This window comes from Mustela nigripes, chromosome 5 (genome assembly GCF_022355385.1).
Source record: "Mustela nigripes isolate SB6536 chromosome 5, MUSNIG.SB6536, whole genome shotgun sequence".
NCBI lineage: Eukaryota > Metazoa > Chordata > Mammalia > Carnivora > Mustelidae > Mustela > Mustela nigripes.
The window spans coordinates 101,150,610-101,165,838 of record NC_081561.1 but is presented as its reverse complement, the minus strand read 5'-3'; the positions used below and the strand labels follow the sequence as shown (position 1 = coordinate 101,165,838).

The window sequence follows — 15,229 nt, the reverse complement described above, 5'->3', positions numbered from 1 at the left end:
GATACACATGCTCACATCAGCAGGTTGCTATTTTAAATAAGTGAGTTAGGAAAAGCCTCACTAAGAGGACCTGTGAACAGACCTGGAAAAACTAAGAGTAGGTAGAGATCTCAGGAGTGGTGTTCAAGGCAGAGAGCAAAAACCAAGGAATTGGGATAGAAGCTGGTCTAGCGTATAGTACGAGAGATAGCAGGGAAGCTACTGTCGCTGGAACAGAGTAATAAGCAAAGAAGAACACAATTAAAAGGGAAGTAATAAGAAGATTCTCCACTATCAAAAATCGAGTGTTTGACTTTAAGTTTATACCATAATTTCATTAAGACTCATAACATTTGCTCAGTTTGCAGCAAAAAAAGAATGGAAAAAAACGGCATATCTACTGATGGTGGGGTATCAACAGAAATAACAGCTAACAAACGAAGAGTTAAGAGCACACTATAAGTTTCCGTTTTTAAGAAAGCAGAAAATTGTGGCAACATTTCCACATGAAGGGGTAAAATATAAAGTATTTGTAGTCTAATCAGCAAGCAACAATTACTGAGAAAAATTACATTTATGAAATACAAGTGGTTACCACTTCATTCCTTTACCTTAGCAGGCACTCAAAGAAAAGGAACTCACCTGTAGTATCAGCAGAGACTTTATTCAAGCTTAGCTCATCAGTAAGGTCTTCATTCTTAAATTTATTTTTAATATCTCTCACTTTGTTCATTATTGAATCAATTGTCAATTCTCTGCCACTTAAATCCTCAGCCTCCATTTCTAAGGCCAAAAAAACCACAAACAAACAAACAAAAAAACTGAACTGGTCATCATTCCTTTCTACTAGCATTAAAGAAAAAAAAAAAAAAGTGTTTCAAGTAGCCTTTTAGAACCCAGAACACGAAATCTTCAGTTATGCAAACCCATCTAAAAGCAGATATTATGAGTAGCATTTGTGAAACTGTTCGTGACAACAACAGCACATCCTTGTAATTTGTCCAGCAAGGTTTCCAATAGATCCGATACACCTTTTCTTCCCAACGGAATTTCAATGAAGCCATTGCACAGCACAGAAATTGCTGTCTCTCCTTGCTTTCAAACTTTCCATTTTTCCCCCACGCTTTCCTTTCACTTTTTTTCCAGATTTATTTCCTCTGGGCCATCTGCAAATTCAAATTCAGTCTTTTTTTTTTTTTTTTTTTTAATGTGAGGGAATGCTTGCTTGGATTCTGGTAGTGGCACAGCGCCATAAAGAATATTTTTGATAATGAAAACCATTCCTTTATTCACCTACTGTATGTAAGCCTCCGCATTGCAAGTGCTTTCAAAGCGGAAAATATACACATTATTGCCTTTTATTGATACATGGAATACCAGAAGGCTTGTTCTTATGCCTATCTGGCAGAATTTCGATTTGCTATCTTAATCATTTTAAAACCAAAAACCTACTGTATTCTTACAGCACCGAGCACTTGCTCATCTGCACGGTGGTGATGTTGCTAAGGGTCTGCAGTCATTCTTCCTGTCAATCTCAGGTTTGTGACTCGCAGACATTAACCCATTAGCCCAGGGTAACTGATATCAAAGCCGCCCCTGACCTCGAGTTTGAAAATGAAAAGGGGCGATGAAGTGGGCACCTAGATACCGCTACTTGAAGTCAGGTTCAAAATGTAACCGTCAGAACGGCGTCACTGTCTCCTCTCCGAGGGCGTGTCTTTTGCGAGACTTCATGTCCCCCAGTTTCTCCCCAGGTGCCCGCTAGGCCCTCTCTTCAGCGAGGTACACACCCACCTCTTGTTTCCTGGGTCCTCAACAAAATCCCCCTCACCGCCCTCTGGACTGGCGGAAGCAGCGAGACCTCCCCTCCCCCTTCAGTTCGTTTAGCCGCGCCCTACGTCTTCTACCAGGCTCGGACTCCTCTCCGCCTCGCCCTAACCACTCACCGACCCTCGCGGCTAAAGAGCCCACACACGGGCTGCCGCCGTTCCTCGGTGTCCCCGCGAGGGAGAACTCACCGCCAGAAAGCGGAGTTGGGAAGAAAAGATGGAATCCAGACTCCTCGCCCCAAACACGTTTGAATCTCCCCGCCGCTATCGTCGCGCCTGCCTATTGGTCAGTTCTAGTCACGTGGAAGCGTCTGCCGTAATAGGCTCGTGCGCGTCGGCCCCGCCCCGCCCCCTGCGGTCCGCCAGCTACGCCGTAGAGGTTCCTGCGCTAGGATTCCACCCGGGCGGGGCGGGCGGTACCTGGGTGCCTGTATTTGGTGGGCGTTCCTGGGCGTGTCCCGGGGCGTTCCCAGGCCGGTTTTCCGGCACATTTCCGTTTAACCAGACGAAACTTTTGCCGGGGAGGGAGCCAGCCCTAGACGGAGCTACCTCGTGAGAGGAAAGTAGTGACGGGCACCGTTGCTCCCTGCATCAGGACCTAAAAGATGCCGTGTGAGTCGGCCCCTCCCGCCGCACCACCACCGGATTCCGTCCTTCGCCCTCCCCACTGCCCGCTTTAGAGAAGATATGGCAAGAAAGGTTCGTTCGCAGAGCCACCTTCAACTCTGCGACCTGCGCAAGAATCTCAGACCATTTTGTCCTTGAGCTGCCACTTGCGCCTTTCCGCTATCCTGAAATAAATAACTCCGCGCTTCGTCTCCCAAGCCACGGCCCTCCCCTTTGTCAGAATTTTGTGCAGACTTCACAAGCCAGTCTGGATTGCAGCGGGCCTGATCAGCCCCCTCCCTCGGAATTCGTCCTATTCTGGAGCTCACGGAAAGGGTACCTCCCTAGTAATCCACCTTTGCTGGGCCTCTGCTGTTAGAGTGGCTTTGTGGTTCAAGGCAACACTTTTTCTTCTCTGCCAATCGAAGTCTTTGTTGTACCAGCATTAGGTCATATGCTGTATGGTCCAACAGGCTGGTTGGTTTTGTGTTTGTGTAGGAAAGGAGCTACAGCTGTCACTCGTTTACTCCAAAGCTGTCCCTAGAGTCCTCGCACTTCCAGCTCAGGCTGGCCACTTAGCCAGCAAGAAAGCCTTTCCCCGCTTACTGCATCTTTCTATATCCACTGGCTATGAATTTTTATCTCAGCCGAACAGAATCGTCTTGTAGCATAGTTGGGTGATCGCCACCTTTACACGGTTTTGTCTAACACTGCTTTTACTTTGGAAGGAATTGACTATTCCCCCAATTCTGTCTTGGAGCCTGATTTCAAAACTTGCATTTTCCTAAAAAGACATTCACTGAATAACCTCACCCTAACATTTCTTTCTATATACTCATTCCTTTGGTGATCTCCAGTCTTAATTTTTAAATATCAACTATATGCTAATGACTCCCAAATTTATATGTCCAGCTGAGCTCTCTCCCCCGAACTCCAGAATCATATATTCATTGCCTACTTAACATCTCCACTTCCTGTCTCAGGCACCTAAAAACTGAAAGTGTCCAAAACTGAGTTTTCTCCCTTAACCCCCAAACGTGTTTCTTACAAAATCTTCTCTGTAAGTGACAGTTTCATTTTAGGCGAAAAGCTTTGGTGTCATTGATGACACCACATCCAATCTATAAGCAGATTGTGTTAGGTCCATCAAGGTATTCGTGGAATCCTACTTCTCCGCACCTTCACTGCTACCAACCTAGTTCTTCGTCACTTAGATTATTAGTACCGTAGCCTCCTGGCTGGTCTCCTTGCTGCCACCTTTGCCTCACTTCAATTTATTTTCCAGCACAGCAGAGTATTCTTCAATCACATCACCTCACTCCTTTGCCCAAAACCATTCAGAGCTCCCTGTCTCACCCAGAATAAAAGCCAAAAGTCCTTACAATGGTCTAGAGCTTCTGTTCAATACAGTAACTACTAACTACATAGGCTATTGAGCATTTAAAATGTGGCTAGTGCAACAGAGGAACTGGATTTTTAAATTAATGAGGTTCACTAAAACCTGATATTTTAGGCAATTATTAGAAAAGTTTTAAGTATGTTTAGAACCTGAATATGTGAAGCTACTTTTCCAAGTGTAAATCTTGTGAAATCTAAATGCAGATTAAGCACTTTCTGTGCAAGTGCTTATATGTTGTGTATAAATACACACTGGATTTTGAAGACCTAATATGAAAAGATAATGTAAAATATATTATGGATAGTGTAAATATTGATCACAGTTTGAAATATTTTTATATATTGTATTAAATAAGATATATTATTAAAATTAATATCCTCTGTCAAATAACCATGTAAGCTTCCTGTAAGTGCTTGAAGAACCATTGTGTCCTGCACAATTCTCAGCACTATTTATTGACAGATTATCATTACAAGCTATTCAGAAACAAAAGTAGGTACAATTTCTGGCTAAATGCTTTATTGATTGTTTTCATGGGAGATATGTAACAATGTGCCTTATTGGGATGAATAGTTCCATTGCAGTGTGTAGACATCTACATAGGAGGGTGTCCACGGCTCTTCTGCTTTACCCAGAATCAACGCTTCTGGCTTACCTATCCAAATTGATTTTTATCCTTAACTGTTGTTCAATCAGAAATTTAGCTTCACCACATTTAGAAACTGTTGGCAGTTTCTAAAAGATCATGATAAACAAGAGCAATGATGGAAAATCAGAAATGGAAAAATGGCAGGGAGCCTGCTTCTCCCTCCCCAACTCCCCCTGCTTGTGTTCCTTCTCTCGCTGTGTCTCACTCTGTCAAATAAATAAATAAATAAATCCATCCATCTTAAAAAAAAAAAAAAGAAAAAAAGAAAAAGCCATATAGAATAAACCAAACTCCCATTGTGACAGTTTCTAAATTTAGGGAAGGCAATAAACATAGAATAACTTCATTTTTGCAAAGAAAGTGATGAAGAGGGGCACCTGGGTGGCTCAGTGGGTTAAAGCCTCTGCCTTCTGCTCAGGTCGTGATCGCGGGGTCCTGGGATCGAGTCCCGCATGGGGCTCCCAGCTTCACGGGGAGTCTGCTTCTCCCTCTGACCTCCTCCTCGCTCATGCTCTCTCTCACCTCCTCTCTCTCAAATAAATAAATAAAATCTTTAAAAAAAAAAATCTTAAAAAAAAAAAAAAAGGAAAGTGATGAAGACTCCCTTACTGTTTTTGTGGATAGGAGATGTGTATGTAAGCTCCATGCAAATTAATGTGAGATGATCCTGCAACTCTATGGGCCATTATTCTCAAAGAACCCTGCCTAATGGTTTGAGGAGAACTTCAGTCTGGTCCCTAGTAGAAGGCCTCAGACCTCTATCACTGGTCTTACTCTAAACTACATATTTTACCCATGTGGCAAACATATAGAAATAATGTTTATTCATTTTTCACATACTAATTAAAACAAAAAATGCAAAATATCAGAAGATAATTAAAAAGGATAAAATCAAAATATGAAATTTATAGGGATAGATGTAATTAAGGTTTATAAAAATGAAGTTCTTAAATACATAGAGCCCAGCCAAGATGGAGAAACACAGTCCAGATTTATTCTCTGGAAACAACAAAAGCTGCACAAAGTAAATGAAACAAGCATTTTCAAGCATTAGATACCAGACAGCATAGGACAGTGATCCCTGAGGTTGTGCAAGGAAACAAACAAATGGGCCCTGAGATTGTCTGTACATTAGTACCTGGAGAGAGTTTCCAAGACGCAGTATAGGGAGGGGGGAAAGCCAGGCATTGCCTGGCATTTCCCAAAAGTTTAAGGAGAAGGAGTTTGGGATGGTCAAGGCAGCTGAAGTTCACAGGGCAGAGTACCAGAAAAAAAAGTGAGCCAGGACAGAGAGAATTCTGGAAATCTACAGAAAGGCCTCTTGAGGCTCTGGCTGACTACCAATGAGTGCATGTATCTTATTTTCCCCCAAGGCCAGGGGAAAATAATAGCTGAAAGGATCAGAGGGAATAATCTCTAGAGTCATAAAAAACATGTTCACAGAACATCAAACAAAGGACTTAAATATTGCCTCAGTACTGGAGCAAACTAGCCCTAAACTAAAGACTGCACTGATCCAGGCTGACAAAACTTAGGAGCAAGCCTTAAAAGGATGAAGTTGTTTCCACATGATTTAACTGTATCCCAAAACAAAGCTTAAGGATGTGTGTAGAAATACAAGAAAATCCATTCAGATCAAATTTACAATGTCTGGCATATAACTGAAAACATTACCCATTATTCAAAGAAGCAGGAAAATGAGTGGATTAAACAATAGAAATTTATTTCCCCACAGTTCTGGAGGCTGGAAGTCCAAGATCAAGGTTCTAGCAGGGTCGGTGTCCATTGAATCCTTCTTTCTCAGCTTGGAGATAGCCACCTTCTCAGCATGTCTCTCAAATGGCCTTCCTCTGTGTACAGACTGAGAGAGAGAGAGGAGAGCCTCTTCTAAGAACACATTCCATTGGGGGTGTCCTAATGTTATGACCATATTCATTTTGGATTTTAATATATGAATTTTAGGGGGACACACATTTAGCCCATATATAATATATATATCAGCATATATAGTGACTAATATAGTTAAAACTATATACATAAATGTAATTATACAATCATAGGTATGTGTGTATATATGTATATATACATACAACATACACACACAAACACATACATTTCTTTAATGATGGGTGAATGGATGAAAGAAAATAAATGAAAAAAATCCCATCAGGAAGCCCAAATATTTTCAAAATGTTTAGAAAATATTTTGAAGATGGAGCTGTGTTCCATATTTTAGCCCATTGGTGATTCCATTTTTCCTACCTGCTATCAGCTTTCTGTTTCTTTGAACAATCCACATTCCTCCACTACTTCTGAGACTCTCTTGGGTTTTGTACATTTGTTTATATACAAGAGCCAGGGTGCCTTGGTGGCTCAGTCAGTTAAGTGTCTGCCTTTGACTCAGGTCATGGTCTGGGGTCCTGGGATTGAACCCCATGTCAGGCTCCCTCCTCAGTGGGGAGTCTGCTTCTCCCTCTCCATTTCTATCTGTCCCACCTCCCCCTGCTCATGGTCGGTCTCTCTCTCTCTCTCTCTCTCTCTCTCTCAAATAAATAAATAAATAAAATCTTAAAAGCAAAAACAAAAAACAGGGAGCCACTACATAGTATTTGAATTGTCTTCGTTTGGCTACTTCAGTCACTCTTCTCAGGGTCCTAGCAGGTCTGCAGGACATCTCTGCCATCTTCCCTGTGATGTTACTATTATTAAGACTTTTAGGTCACAAGTTTTATGTGTATGTTGCCAAATTCCTCAACATAGGTCTGTTATTTTGTGGGTTTTGTTCTGTTTTTTGTTTTGTTTTGTTTTGTTTTGTCTTAATTTTTAGTGGACTCCATGCTGAGGCTCAAACTCACAACCATGAGATCAAGACTTGAGCTGATATCAAGAGTTGAATACTTAACTGAAAGAGCCACCCAGGCAACCCCCAACACAGGGCTGTTCTAAAGTGAAAGGTTGGCCTATAAAAGTTTTACTGCCATGAACCTCCTGGGAGGAGCAGTTGCTAGATAGTCTTGGTGTGGAAATCCTCCAGTGAAGAGGAGAAAACCGAAGCCACCCTGATGCTCCATTTTATATCCCCCAAGGGATTAAGCAGAAGTTCAGATATTTGAATCAGTGTAGAGACACCATACATTAGTGTGAAAAATGAGCTTGGTGGTAAGTCCCTGAATAGTGCCAGCTGACATTTTCTCAGGATGCACATAAGAATGTAATTTTCTTGAGAATTGAGGGAGAGTACTGTTAGAAAATGGAAATGAAAAATCTCAGCACCTGTTACTCTAATTTCTAAGATTATGACTGTCCCTTGCTTATAATATCCATAGCCTTCTTAGTAACCAAAGCAAGAAGCCAGTCTCCTGACCAAAGTCTAAGGCCCCATATTATTTGGCCCTTTCTGATTCTCTAAGCTCATCTCATCACACTTTCTCCTCTCTCACTAAGTTCTAGCTCATTGGCTTCCTCTCAGTTCCTTGAACACACTGAATTTTCTCTCACCTAAGGGGCTGCCTCTTACTGTTGTTTTTACTTAGAACACTCATCTGCAGATCTCTGGTGTCTGGCTCTTTTTCCATATTTTAAAGATTTTTATTTATTTATTTGACAGAGAGAGCGATCACAAGTAGGCAGAGAGGCAGGCAGAGGGGGAAGCAGGCTCCCCACTGAGCAGAGAGCCCGATGCAGAACTCGATCCCAGGACCCTGAGATCATGACCTGAGCCAAAGGCAGAGAATTTAACCCACTGAGCCACCTAGGCGCCCCTCTTTTCCTTCTTTTAGATTCCTGTTCAAATGCTACCTCTTCAGCAAGGCCTTTCAGTTGTTTGTCTTTATATCACTATGCTTATTTCCTCCCCTCTACTTAGCCCTATCTGTAGTTACTTCTCTTTTATTGATCTTTGTATTGTTATAACTTATTATTCTCGCGTTTATTATCTTCTCCTACTAAGTATTTTGAAACTAAAATCCTTCCTAGCTTACTTGTTCATTATTATGCCCAAACATTGAATGATACCTAGCATATTGTAGGTAGTCAATAAAAATTGTTCAATGAATAAATAAATGAATCTGTGTTGCCCACCAGGCTACGAGGTCTGTAAATATGTTTTGCACACTATGTACTCTATCCCCCTGCACAAAGGATATACTTAATATGTGTTGAATAAAAATGAAAGAAAAATAATAAGTCAAGGGGAACTGTGAAATATCTAAAAGGCCAAGACACTTTGACTATATAGTAGTTATATATACTAGTTATATATACTATATATAACATATATAGTGTATATATATACATATACTAGTTATATATACTATATAGTAGCTGCATCTTCCATCTGTGGTTATTGCAAGCTTGCATCTAGCTTTGAAGGGACCTCGCCAGCCTGTAGGTGCATTTAGGGTCACTGGAAGATGACTCAGGTTTCAGCTCTTATTATCCCTAGTTGCTTAAGTTTGATTTTCAACCCCTAAGATGCTCCCTTTAGCATTTCGGAGAGTCATAGGGGATGCTTTACTTGTGATCAGAAAGACAGATATCTTACTAGATACCACATTTCTCCTCCAATGGTCACCACGCCTTCCCCAGATCCTAGTCGCCTAAGCATCTCATTCTTCACCCTGCTGTTACTCTACTGAGTGCAAAGGATGTCACCACACGCTGCCGTTCTTAAACGTTCGCAGAACCAAAACTTGGTGATCTGTGGCAAATTGGGGTTATCTGTCTCTGGCCAATCTGAGGGGTCCAAAACAATGCAATGTATCTGTGTGTATGCCTTCATGTTTTATGAAGTGTTCAGTGAATGTTCTTCTAATTTTTACTTACCGTCCTCATTTGACCTAGGACCCAGACAAGAATGTATGGGACGGGGCTAAGAACAGATGTGATGGGTCTCAAAGTTATATTCAGAACCTCTTTTCTTCTCTGATGACTAAGGGTTTGATACTGGGTAGTTCATTAGGTCTCCCTTCTTCTACCCTTAGGATGAATTCTTTTCCAGGAGACTCTGTAAAGCCCCCTCTCAATTTGATTTCTGTCAGAATACCTCATAATTTTCCCCAAATGCCTTGTAGTCAAGCAGGAGACAAAACTCAAGCGTTTTCCATAGGCTGGCCCTTCCCAGGAAAATAGGCTGTTCACAAATTTCCCAGACATGTTCGGACAGGTATGAGCCTACAGGAGCTGCACCTCGGGGTTGTTATCCTGATGGACAAGAAAATATTCAACTAAACTCAGCTGTGACAAGCTTTCAAATCACATAAAGCCATCCCACACCCTGGGTAAGAAAGCAGCCAGCAACAACGGAAGCCATGAGGTGGCAGCAAGAGCAAAAGGCCACCAAAAGGAACACACAAGTCAATCACACCAAGGATATTCTATTAAGGTCTGGAAGGAATTTGGGCTTTCAATAATTCTGCTGGAAATCCTCCATGGTACTCCTCAGATTGGAGACATGGGTTACTTGTCAATATATATTGACTGGAAGGATATATGCAGATAAAATAGTTGCTTTATTTGGATGATGGAATCGTGGTGCTTTTTCAACATAATTTTAGTTTTTATACTTTGTTATGCTGTTTTCAAATTGAAGGGCCAAGGAGTAAGTGAAGATGTCTGTTATATACCTGTGAGCCTAAATACTATTCTACAATCATCAGCTCAACAATAACATCTCGTTCAAACAAAGAATTATTAATTAATTAAAATCAATTACTAATTCATTAATAATTAGTTCTCTCTAATCCATTGTCCAGTTTGTGAATGTGTATGTTAAAAGCCATAATGTAATTTAAATTCACAAATTCAAAAGTGCAAGAACTACCATATTTGTTTATAACCTATAAATCACTTGAAATGAAAGCTAACTCCATGCCCCATTCTTATTGGCTGGTGGGAAATTCAGTGAAAACTGGGGCTCCACCCACCCAGGGCTCTACCTGTTCCTGTGTTTGATTAAAACTTTGGGGGTGTCCAGTCATCAATCTGTGTTACACAACTTTGTAACACTCAGCTGTGAGGATAAACATAATAAACAGTGTTTGAAATTCTAAAATAATTTTTGCAAATTAAATATAAGACACAGAGTGGGTAAAGTCTTTTCTTATTTATTTATTTATTTAGAATTATTTTCTAATTGTGTTGCCTGGGAGGGGTTTGAATTAACTTATTATCTTAATATATAAAGTAACTCAGTGCCTTTCCTCAGTTAGGAAAAGAATTTAATACATTATTTTATCCTAATACTTAGGCACCTGAAGTTTTCTTCTTGCATAATTAAATGTGCAACTTTTAGTGATGGGAGCAATGTCTTAATGTTTTCACATTGTTCTCTTTTATTTCAAATCCTAAGAAAGGATTTCACTGACTCAGCACACAGATGTGGCAAGGCATTTACCTGGGGCGAGGAAAAAGTCACCCACCCATAGTCTCTTGCTCAACCACGTGTGTACACAGTCTGATTATGTGCCACTTGCGCCATGGACATCCCGGATAGTGACAGCAGCACCTGTCAGAGGCTCACTCCCTGATTTATCTGATAAGGCAAGGTTGCACAGGGAGTGTCCATTAGCCCAACTAGTCCTGTCGAGTGGAACCCACAGATGGCTTTGGGGATGAAGAAAGGAGCAACAAGGGTCCCTTTCTGTAAAAACTATCAAGATGAGAAAATTAAGAGACACCTTCTCTATAAACTGTAGATGAGTGCAGGAAGGAGAGACAGAAGAAAAGCAGACATTGGCAGATGATAATTTTTTGACAGTATAAGTATCTTATAGAAGATAAGTCATCTGATTTTTTTAAATGAAAGGAGAGGGAAAGAGACATAGGAATTCAGGGGGGAAATATAATACTCTTAGTGAGTGAAACTGAGGTCTAAAAAAAGTAAGTTTCTCTGGAATAGTACTTTAATAAAGTTTGGATATTTAATAACTGGTGATTTAGAGTTCTGAATTGGGAAAGAAATACATTTGGGAAAGAAATACATCTCACAATATAATCACATCAAACAAACCCATATTAATTTGTTGTGGTAATAGCAATTATAGGAAATTGGTTATAAGTTTCTGAAGGAAATATCAAGAGTGCAACAAAAAATTGTAATGTTTTCTATTTGTAAGTAACCTATTTTTTTTTAGATTTTTTTTTTAAGATTTTATTTATTTGGCAGATAGTGATCACAAGTAGGCAGAGAGGCAGGCAGAGAGAGGAGGAAGCAGGCTCCCTGCTGAGCAGAGAGCCCGATGTGGGGTTTGATCCCAGGACCCTAGGATCATGACCTGAGCCGAAGGCAGAGGCTTTAACCCACTGAGCCGCCCAGGAGCTTCAGTAACCTTCTAATTTTCAGAAGTGCTTTACTTTGATCCTCATATCAATTTATGAAATAGGCTTGACATTTTTTTTAAAATCATTTTGCAGGTAGGAGATTGAAGGCTACACCAGTTTACTGACTTGCCCCGGGTTATATGTCTGGAAAATAGCAAAACTAGGATGAGAACTCTGGGCTTCTGCTTCCAATCCATTTTTATTTCTGACATAATGATCATTCATAATTCTATAGTTCTAGTCTGTGAAAAGAGCCATTAATTTTCAGAGTGGAGTAAACAGTCTCATTGACGGTTTAAGCAATATGTGAATCAACTTAATAAACCACTCTGCTCACAACTTTCCCTTGGGTTCTTCAAGAGCCTTCCTCCTCTATCAGCTTAGTTGACAGATGGCTGAGTATACCATTCGAAGAGCATCACTTCCTACCTACTCCACCCTTTGACCCAATTTCTACTAAAAGCTGGCACCACAGCTGTGATATTGCATATAGTTCAGAAATTTTGAATTGGCTTTAAACCTGTCTCTGCAATTGCCAGCGGGGCTATTTAACTTAGTCTGGAAAGGGCAAAAATCGGAAAACACATATGCAGTGAGATTGTTAGGTTCATTCTCTTGCTCACCAATTTCTTAGATCCACTCCTTTTCATCCATAGTGTGGTGTAAATGTGCAGATGAGTTAGGGTGGACCCTTGAGTTGGTCACAAAGAACTTGAGAGGGCCATACAAATGTTGTCAGCTCTGAGAGCTCCCCAGAAACCATGGAAGCTCCATATGATGTGGTTCCATGGAGGATAGCCCATTTCACTTAGAAAGTTTGGGTCACCCTGGTTGCCTTTATGATCAGAAAAGGTCCGTTCCTAACATTTGTGAGCTCCACAGCAAGAGTACAAATAGGGGTCCATATACCATATATCTAAACATTTAAATGTTACAGTTCAGGCTAACAAGCTGTAAAATGAAGTATGTTCTCTCCTCTTACTAAAACAATAGTACATTCATAATAACAAAAGTAAAATATGTGTTTAAAGCTATGGCTGGTTTTTACTGTTAGTTGGCAAAACATAAAAGATGTTTGAATTTAATTATTACTCTACATTTTAGGGATCTTTTTGTTGATGGGCCAGAGATGTTTATATTAATAATAACATAAAACTCTATAACTTATAAATAATTTCTAATTTGACTCATTCCACAAATTTATTTTTCTTACTTTCATTAGAAAAAGATCACTCATTGTATTATTCCAGTAAAGATTTTTACATTATTTGTATTCTATTGATAGTAAAAAGCCAAAAGATTAAAAATTAATTGCAACTATGTTAAGAGTACAAAATTTGAATGTATTTTTGCAAAATTAAACATATTTTACATATATTTTTCTGAAGTCATTTTCTTCTAAAATATTCAAATTATATGTACATTAAGATTAAGTCAAAATACAAATTCTAATCAATGCATATAAAACAAAATTTTAAAAGATTTTATTTAATTATTTGTTTGACAGAGAGAGAGAGTACAAGCAGGGGGAGCAGCAGGCAGAGGGGGAAGCAGGCTCTCCGCTAAGCAGGGAGGCCAGTGTGGGACTCAATCCCAGGACCCTGGGATCATGATGTGAGCTGAAGGCAGCTGCTTTACCAACTGAGCCACCCAGGTGCCCGCATATGAAAAATTTTAATCAAAGTTATTAAATAAAGTTGATTTTCTAAATCATTTTTAAATATTTAATTAAATCTTAGTAGACCTTTTTATAAAAATAAAAATATCCACCCATGGACCTTGAGGGCATCATGATAAATGAAAAAGATCAGACAAAAATAAATACTGTATGATCTCACTTATATGTGAGATGTTAAAATAAAGCAAAACAAAAACCCCAAACTCACAGATGCAGAGAACAGACTCCTGGTTGCCAGAGACGGGGGGTGAGGGCTGAAAAAAAATAGGAAAAGGTGGTCAAAAGGTAAAAATTTTCAATTAAAAAATAGATAAGCTCCAGGGATGCAATGTACCACATAGTGACTCCAGTTAATTATACTGTATTATATACTTAAAAGTTGCTAAGAGAGTAGATCTTAAAAGTTCTCATCATAAGGAAAAAAGTGTGTAATTATGTGTGGTGACAGATGTTAACTAGACTTATTCTGGTGATCATTTCATAATACATACAAATATTAAATCATTATGTTGTCCACCTGAAAGTAATATATGTCAGTTTTATCTCAATTAAAAAAAAACTCTTCACAATTCTAGCATTGCATGTCCATGTAATTGTTAATAATCAGTATCATACTTTATAAAAATTATGTCTAGATCAGCACTGTCCAATAGAAATGTAGTGCAAGCCATATGCATGACTTTTAATTTTTTTACATTAAATGTTTTCCTGTTAGAACTAAAAAGTAAACATTTAAAATAATTGAAATTAATTTTAATAATATATTTTATTTAATGCAAAGTATTAAAATGTTGTTCCAATATGTAATCTATATAACAATAATTAATGAGGTCTTTCACATTCTTTTTTCACACTGCGTGTGAAAAATTCGATGTCTCAGTTACACTTGTAGCACTTCTCTGCCAGACTACCTACATTTCAGGTGCCTCAACAACCACATGCGGTTAAGGCTACCATACTAGACAGCCATGTAAACTGTTACAAACACCATTAACTGGTAAAGGCCTTCAGACCCATATATTGAAACACAAAGAGAAGCAAGGAAATGGATGTTCCACACTACTGGGAATGATGTTAAGAGGGACAATTTGACAAGTTAATTAGTCTTTTTCTTACCTAAGCACTTCTACCACTAATGGCTCTGAAGCAGTGTCCATCTCCACTGTTGGGAGTGCTACAACCAAAAAACCTTCATGGGGGCAGGTGCCTCTTGTTTCAAAAGTCCTAGGACAAAAGGTTTGGAGAAGCATTTCCTTGGAGCTTGAATGGGGTTAGGACAAGGGTGGGTGTTTAGGATTACAAATCACACTGTGTAATGATGAGCAATGGATGAATAACAAAGAATGAACATGTTTGTTAATAAAAGTATTTGTTGGTATATATGTGAAACTTGGGGCTCAGGTGAGGGGCTCTTGCCCTGGTATGAGGGAGGTACTGGATCAGGCATACCTAGAGCTAGCTGGGCTTTATGGGGGTACAGCAGACTAGGAGGGAGGGAGACAGGCCAGGCTTCTGAGGACTGGGCTACACAGGGACTGTGAATCCACAGTCACATGAGTTTCTCAGTGTTGAGTTATTGAAATGTTCAGTATAAGGATGTTCACTGTATATATTTTTCTCTCTGCTGTGTTTTTTGATGCATTGGCCCCAATATCAAGGTTAAATTTGAAAAAAGCAAGGACAGAAGAGAGAGATACCTTTTGTGAGATACATAATAATGACTGATCCAACCTCCCACACCAATCTCCCATCTCTCAAACACACAGATA

General features: G+C 39.6%; 1 protein-coding gene and 1 long non-coding RNA gene across 7 annotated transcripts in view; both read right to left on the bottom strand.

The window, feature by feature from the left end:
- Positions 1-2,077, bottom strand: part of TTK (TTK protein kinase) — a 43,083-nt gene extending 41,006 nt beyond the window's left edge. For 4 of the 5 annotated variants that reach the window (XM_059399208.1, XM_059399211.1, XM_059399210.1 and 1 more), the window contains exons 1-2: positions 1,998-2,077; positions 622-762 (exon numbers count right to left, since the gene is read on the bottom strand). In XM_059399208.1, coding sequence (XP_059255191.1) covers positions 622-760 — 139 coding nt within the window. In that variant the 5' untranslated portion in view covers positions 761-762; positions 1,998-2,077. Of the gene's footprint in view, positions 1-621; positions 763-1,925 lie in introns of all 5 variants that reach the window. The other variant, XM_059399209.1, reaches the window with a different exon arrangement.
- A 3,484-nt stretch (positions 2,078-5,561) lies between these two features.
- LOC132018256 (uncharacterized) overlaps positions 5,562-15,229 on the bottom strand; it is a 29,846-nt gene continuing 20,178 nt past the window's right edge. The window contains exons 3-5 of one of the 2 annotated variants that reach the window (XR_009404486.1): positions 14,577-14,684; positions 13,669-13,714; positions 5,562-6,323 (exon numbers count right to left, since the gene is read on the bottom strand). This is a non-coding gene — a long non-coding RNA (uncharacterized LOC132018256). The remainder of the gene's footprint in view (positions 6,324-13,668; positions 13,715-14,576; positions 14,685-15,229) is intronic. The other variant, XR_009404487.1, reaches the window with a different exon arrangement.